A 7,056-nucleotide genomic window follows, 5' to 3' on the forward strand; every position below is an offset into this window, starting at 1 on the left:
GAATCCAACTACTAACATGGCCAAGACCAAAGAGCTGTCCAAAGACACTAGAGACAAAATTGTACACCTCCACAAGGCTGGAAAGGGCTACGGGGAAATTGCCAAGCAGCTTGGTGAAAAAAGGTCCACTGTTGGAGCAATCATTAGAAAATGGAAGAAGCTAAACATGACTGTCAATCTCCCTCGGACCGGGGCTCCATGCAAGATCTCACCTCGTGGGGTCTCAATGATCCTAAGAAAGGTGAGAAATCAGCCCAGAACTACACGGGAGGAGCTGGTCAATGACCTGAAAAGAGCTGGGACCACCGTTTCCAAGGTTACTGTTGGTAATACACTAAGACGTCATGGTTTGAAATCACGCATGGCACGGAAGGTTCCCCTGCTTAAACCAGCACATGTCAAGGCCCGTCTTCAGTTTGCCAATGACCATTTGGATGATCCAGAGGAGTCATGGGAGAAAGTCATGTGGTCAGATGAGCCCAAAATAGAACTTTTTGGTCATAATTCCACTAACCGTGTTTGGAGGAAGAAGAATGATGAGTACCATCCCAAGAACACCATCCCTACTGTGAAGCATGGGGGTGGTAGCATCATGCTTTGGGGGTGTTTTTCTGCACATGGGAGAGGAGGACCGGGGCCATGTATTGCGAGATTTTGGGGAACAACCTCCTTCCCTCAGTTAGAGCATTGACGATGGGTTTAGGCTGGGTCTTCCAACATGACAATGACCCGAAGCACACAGCCAGGATAACCAAGGAGTCGCTCTGTAAGAAGCATATCAAGGTTCTGGCGTGGCTTAGCCAGTCTCCAGACCTAAACCCAATAGAGAATCTTTGGAGGGAGCTCAAACTCCGTGTTTCTCAGCGACAGCCCAGAAACCTGACTGATCTAGAGAAGATCTGTGTGGAGGAGTGGGCCAAAATCCCTCCTGCAGTGTGTGCAAACCTGGTGAAAAACTACAGGAAACGTTTGACCTCTGTAATTGCAAACAAAGGCTACTGTACCAAATATTAACATTGATTTTCTCAGGTGTTCAAATACTTATTTGCAGCTGTATCATACAAATAAATAGTTAAAAAAAATCATACATTGTGATTTCTGGATTTTCTTTTTTAGATTATGTCTCTCACAGTGGACATACACCTACGATGACAATTTCAGACCCCTCCATGATTTCTACGTGGGAGAACTTGCAAAATAGCAGGGTGTTCAAATACTTATTTTCCTCACTGTATCAATTTGGTTTTAATACTCATTCTCCACAGTGTCCTGACCGCAAGCTGACACACACGCTGCTGCACATAGCCCCGCCTCCTGTCACTCAGTGTGCAACGACTTGTCTCGATCGCTCCGGTTGAATTGCATTCATTTTTTCCTGCCAGTTTTGACAAGTCGCACCCTACTGTGCTGTGATTAGCTAGTACTCGGCACTTGCGATTGGATGCTGGCAAATGCAATAAGCAAGCCCACATGCAAGATGGTACAGAACAGTGGAGCGGCCTCAGAGCCATCAGACCTGATGCTGTTCTGCTTAAAACACAGTACTATTAACTTTACTGACTAAGATAGTTGAGAAGATAATTTAGAAAGTACCTTCAGTCCTTTAATCCAAGTTGTGTCAGTTTCCCCCCTGGTATCAAAAACTGATATTTTTCAAGGTACTGAATCAAAGTACAGATTATACTAAAAAGGTGCAGCTCCCCGACACCCAGAGATTCAGCACTGTTTTATTATTTCATTGTTTGTTAAGAAGGCACAAATGAGCTGCAGGCCCGGCTGGTTCGAACGGATGGCACCCTATACAGTCTGTCTGATGGCAACAGCTCATACTGGCCAAACAGGGGATGTGATACATCTCTAATACTCGCCTGCCCCTTGTGAGTGTGTGTTAGTACCTGGGAGCCTGGTGAGCAGACAGTTGAGCTGTCTCTTGGCCAGGGGGGTCCAGGACAGGTCCAGAGAGGTGGGCTGGCGTTTGATGATGCCTGCCAGGGCCTGGTTTGTGAGCGGGCTGCAGCGACTCACATCCACGTGGCTCCACAGACGCTTGTCACAGCTCCTGTACAGGACATAGAGGCACAGCTCTTTACTCACAAGCTGTGTGACTCTGCTTCTCTGTGTTGGTAGAAGAGCAGTGTGACGTACCACTTGTACCAGGCCTTACAGACGCTCATGCAGGCCAGAAGTTCGGCTCTGTTCAAGTATCTGAACACAGACACCCACACCTCCTTCTCCCCTCCTCTCTCGTTGCCCACGTCTTTAAAGGACGGCAGAGACAACAGGGACGGAGGGGACAGGGAGGAGGGCGCAGCAGCAGCTTCCTCTTCCTCTGAAGAAGATGCAGAGTGATCTCTAGTGCCTCTGTCGCCATGGTTACCCTGCAGACGTGGCCTACGAGATCAAAGATATAAAATGTTTGGGTTAACGGCGTCACATTCACAGAAGAACAGCAAGGGGATGAGGTTCCTCTGCAGCAGCAGCAGTTACGGAACGTGGTCTTATAAAAGGCATGTGCGTAAACTTCACTCGTTCCAAGTCGTGGACACACGGTGCATTTTTTATTCATCTTGTTAGAATACTCACATTCATATTCAATACACAATAGCTTTTTGGGGTGTTTGTACTCAAAAAAACAAAAATACTAAATAATTGTGCAGTATGAGTTGTTACATTACCTTATCTAGCCGAGGTGTAACTACTTGTAATATAAGCCACTGTAAATGCCAATTGCTTCAGTGATTATTCATCCTGTTCTTTTTTTGCATCTAAAGGCTGCTTGATAGTATTAGCTTTAAAGCACGGACAGGGAGTTGGGCTCCAGTTTGTTGTTTCCTCGTCCTAGTGATCGGCGCATGTGGGTGATGTAAGTTTAATGTGGGTCAGCATTTCGGATGTTTCCATTCACATAACGTTAGCCTACAACAGCGGCGCAACGCTGACAAACCGCCACGGTCCTGGTCTCATACACACCTGTCTCTCTGTTGCTGTTGTACCATTCACTGAGCAGGAACCTGCAGGCGGGTCTTCCAGCTCCGCTGTTTCATTAGCGCTCGGCAGTGTGACTGACTCTCACACCAATCCACTAGTTGTGCTAACTTCAGCGCCACTGCCCTCAGACTCGTCCGCCAACTTGTTTGCATCTCTGGCCTTCTGAACTTCAGACACTTTGCCATTCTGAGGTTAGCTTGGTAGTAGCACATCACAGACGTTTTGTTTCCTAACAACTGACTGATTCACGCTAGAGCTCGTGCACCGCGAACCCTCCACAGTCAAGAGCGTAAAGCTAAACACTGACGTAAACAGTAATGTTACCTGTACTGCCGTATAACATCCAAGTTGCACCAAACGGAGTACATTTTAAAGTCACACACACAAAAAGTGTTTATTTATGACGTTACAGCATTTATTTAATGCTATGAAAAAATTGAAGACCTTCGTAAATGAAATTTAACATTTTTAAGGCCTTCTTTTTAGAATATCAAATAAACCCTGATTGCACTGACCTGCCAGGTCCTCTTGGGGCTGCGCTGTCAGCCGTGGCCTCGGCGCTCCTGAGTCGTGAAGGTTTGGACAGAGCTGTCTTTCTGTGGATGAAGCCCTGCGGACCACCAGCAACCCCTGCAGTGGTCCTCGGAGCCATGGCTGCTTCCAGCTTTGGAACGATGGAACCTGAGCAGAGACAGTGGCGTTATGGAACATGAATACAGACTCAGAGGGAAGCTGACTGCACTGTAGAGCATCTACCTGGGTGCCTCTTGGCCTTGTGGGGGCGCTGCAGAGTGACGGTCAGGTAGGAGCCGCTCAGCAGGTCATCATTCAGATCAGACACCAGGAGGACCGGGGGTTCTGGATCTGAATCCCAGCGCCCTTCATCTTCCTCTTCCTCCTCCTCCTCTTCCAGCGTGTCCATTTCCTCCTCTTCAGGGTCAAACTCCTGACCCTCACTGTCCTCATCTTCATCATCGTCGTCGTCATCATCATCAGTCCTACGCCTCCTTCTACGTCGATGATGTCTTTCTTTGTCTCCGTCTTCACTGTCCTCCTCCTCCTCCTCTTCCTCCTCGTCGTCGTCGTCGTCGTCGTCCGACTCCTCGGATTCGTCGCCTCTTCGCTGCATTCTGGAGCCCCCCCGCAGCCTCACCCCCCGTCCCCTCCGTGCGGCCTCCCTCATGCCCATCCCTCGCTTTAGCTTGAGGACGGAGGAAGAGCCGGGAGTCACAAGCCCTCCTCTGTTTCCTCTGTGGGCGGAACCTCCTCTCGGCAGGCCTCTCGCGTTGGCACCAAACCCCCTCCTGGAAGAGCGGCTCCCTCCTCGGGCATGGAGTGCCATCTTTCTCCTCTGAGAGGCTGCATAGACAGGCAGACGATCAGCTTAGAATAAAGTTTTTTCTTTATTGAGAAACATTCCTTTAATTTTTTTGTGATGAATCAGGAAGTGAAAAAGTGGATCTTTAACACGGACGAACCTTCATCATCGTCATCACTGGCGGAGTCGTCTCCATCGCGGCTGTGTCTCTGTCGTCGGTAGATCTTAGCCATACGAGCATCGAGCAGAGAGGAAGATTTCCGCTTCTGGACAAGAAGGGAAAGAAGGAAAATATAATAACGAAGATATGAGTGGAGGCACCGCATGAAAAATAAAGACAGAAATAAAAAGGTAGGGCTGGACGATATGAGCAAAAATGTTCTCACAATAAAAAGATTCATATCTTTCGATACTGATGAAAATCACGCTAAGTATCAAATCTTTCGAGTTTAAGGGCTGATTTTTGCTCCTGAGTGAAAGCTGAAGAAACCTGATGGTTGATTCTAGTTTAAACTCTTCTTTATGGTAAAAAAAATCTAACATTTATTGAATATTTATTAAACATTTGTTATATTGTTATTGAAAAAAGATTATCTCACGATAATTAGTTATTGTTTTATTGTCCAGCCTTAGATAAAAGGTTAGAGAGAGCACTCACCACTGCAAGGCCTTCCCCTCGGTCTCCTTTACACTGCTGGAGGAAGAGCAGACTTGTCATTACAGCATTAATAAAACACCTGAAGGCTGACAACATTTTGTGGACAGAAGCTGCCATTATGTTGTGCTGATGTTCAATAGTAGCCAATTCTGATCATTTCCAAAGCTTTAATCAATCCGTGTTCTCTTTTCTCTGCTGCTGAATGGAGAGGCCTCTGTCCACTGGCCATGGCCAATGCCTGGGACCAGCTGGACTCACTATATCACCTTTACCTAGATGTTCCGTCAACATCACACTCATTCCGATTGGCCTCAGAATCATGGTTCCAAGCAGCCACATACTGAAGCACTTCTGAAGCTAACTGACATGGTAAACATAGAACAGAATGAGGTGAACATTCCTGTCATTTCTGTGATGACACAAGTCTGGCAGTGATGAGTGTGAAACAAGCGTTTGGTACAATATTGCTGAGGTCACGGTTGTATTTTTGGGATTTTTTGCTTGCTTGTATTTCGGAAGGAAGCCTCTAATATCCCTATGAATATTTAGTAGGGACTGTTAAACCCAAGGCACCCTTTTCCTCCACTTTGCCTTAGGAACAGCAGGCCATCAGAATGATTAGCACAATGACAACACCAGCCACACAGAGTCACTTAGAAACCCACTGAACAAGCTGAATGCTATCAGCATCTCTAACATCCTTTCTGAGACTGCTGTGTTCAGTAGTGCACTGACAACATGGCTGCACAATGGAAGGAAAATCTGCCATATGCCATAACACTGGGCAGTACGGAGGTGATATGACTGGCAAAAAGTAAATATTGTTTTCATTTAGCTTGTTTGTGACTATTAAGCTGAGCTAGCGCCGTGCTTGTGTGAAACACAGCAGCAGATTAAAATATTGCTTTCTAAATGTTGATGCTTATTTATCAAATGTATTGATGAAGTACTGGCTTTTTACGCGCAAAAGGAAGAGAGAAAAGAGCGAGGGGTGCAGAGAAGCGACAGAAAGCGTCTTTCTTATTCATCGTGTTTCAGGGAATCTTTAGCGATGTCTTTCAGGCATGTTCATATCGGAATGACAATGAAAATACAATTCATCAGTCTCCACAGATAGTACTGATAACATTTATCTTATATAAAGCCAACAAACTGACTGCAACAGTCTGCTCAAAGCATTACAGCATTAAGCATGTCCACAGTCACATGACCTCTGTCAGTTTTTTCAGCAAATCTGAGTGCACCCCAAATCTGGAGAAAAGGCCGGTTTTGTCAAACAGTTAATGTCTCATCTTGTTTCAACCAGGCTACACATTAAGACGAGCCATGAGAAAAATCAGGAGAAAGTAGCACAGAAACCAAAGGTAGCCAGAGGCAGCACCAAACTGAAACCCAGCTGAGAGGAGAGGCACGACTCCTGTGTTCACTACAGCAGCAGTGTTTCCATAGTGACATCTACACCAAGAGCTGTGTCTGTCCTCTTGAAAAAGATGGAGGAGAAAAGGGGTGGGGTGCACGCGACAGACGGGTGATGTATGCAGAGTAGGCGGCACCTCTCACCAGTCTCGAGCTGATTGGCTGAGAAGGCAGAGGGGCCGCCACCAATAGAAGTGACGCTGAGGAGGAGGAAGAGCAGGAAGGAAGAAGAGGAGGAGGAGGGAAGAAACCACAGCGGACCACCTCCCCATCCTGCTGGGAGCCCACAGGACCCCCTATGGTAGCAGAGGGGCCGGGGCCCAGCCTGAGGACCAGGGGGCCGTGGGGACGGATGTGCTGCTGGTGGCCGGCAGCCAACGATTCATCGCTGCCTGATGACTGACGGAGGTAAATTAAAATAAAGCAACCAAAACCAAACAATAAGTAAACAAATTATGAAAAACAAAAACAGACAGGAGACACATACCCATTAGCTTTGACACACTGCAACCAAGTGTGTGTGAACGCCAAGTTAATAGAGTGCAGGAAACCCCCAACACACACTGTGTGTGTGTGTGTGTGTGTGTGTGTGTGTGTGTGTGTGTGTGTGTGTGTGTGTGTGTGTGTGTGTGTGTGTGTGTGTGTGTGTGTGTGTGTGTGTGTGTGTGTGTGTGTG

General features: G+C 47.0%; 1 protein-coding gene across 4 annotated transcripts in view; it reads right to left on the bottom strand.

Moving 5' to 3' along the window:
- Window positions 1–7,056, bottom strand: part of kdm2aa (lysine (K)-specific demethylase 2Aa) — a 36,664-nt gene that overhangs the window by 6,570 nt on the left and 23,038 nt on the right. For 3 of the 4 annotated variants that reach the window (XM_046045767.1, XM_046045754.1, XM_046045777.1), the window contains 6 exons: window positions 4,965–5,000; window positions 4,467–4,572; window positions 3,745–4,347; window positions 3,504–3,669; window positions 2,146–2,391; window positions 1,896–2,059 (listed from right to left, as the gene is read on the bottom strand). In XM_046045767.1, the coding sequence (XP_045901723.1) occupies window positions 1,896–2,059; window positions 2,146–2,391; window positions 3,504–3,669; window positions 3,745–4,347; window positions 4,467–4,572; window positions 4,965–5,000 (1,321 nt within the window). The remainder of the gene's footprint in view (window positions 1–1,895; window positions 2,060–2,145; window positions 2,392–3,503; window positions 3,670–3,744; window positions 4,348–4,466; window positions 4,573–4,964; window positions 5,001–7,056) is intronic. The other variant, XM_046045761.1, reaches the window with a different exon arrangement.

The sequence above is a fragment of the Micropterus dolomieu genome, linkage group LG01 (assembly GCF_021292245.1).
Source record: "Micropterus dolomieu isolate WLL.071019.BEF.003 ecotype Adirondacks linkage group LG01, ASM2129224v1, whole genome shotgun sequence".
Classification (NCBI taxonomy): domain Eukaryota; kingdom Metazoa; phylum Chordata; class Actinopteri; order Centrarchiformes; family Centrarchidae; genus Micropterus; species Micropterus dolomieu.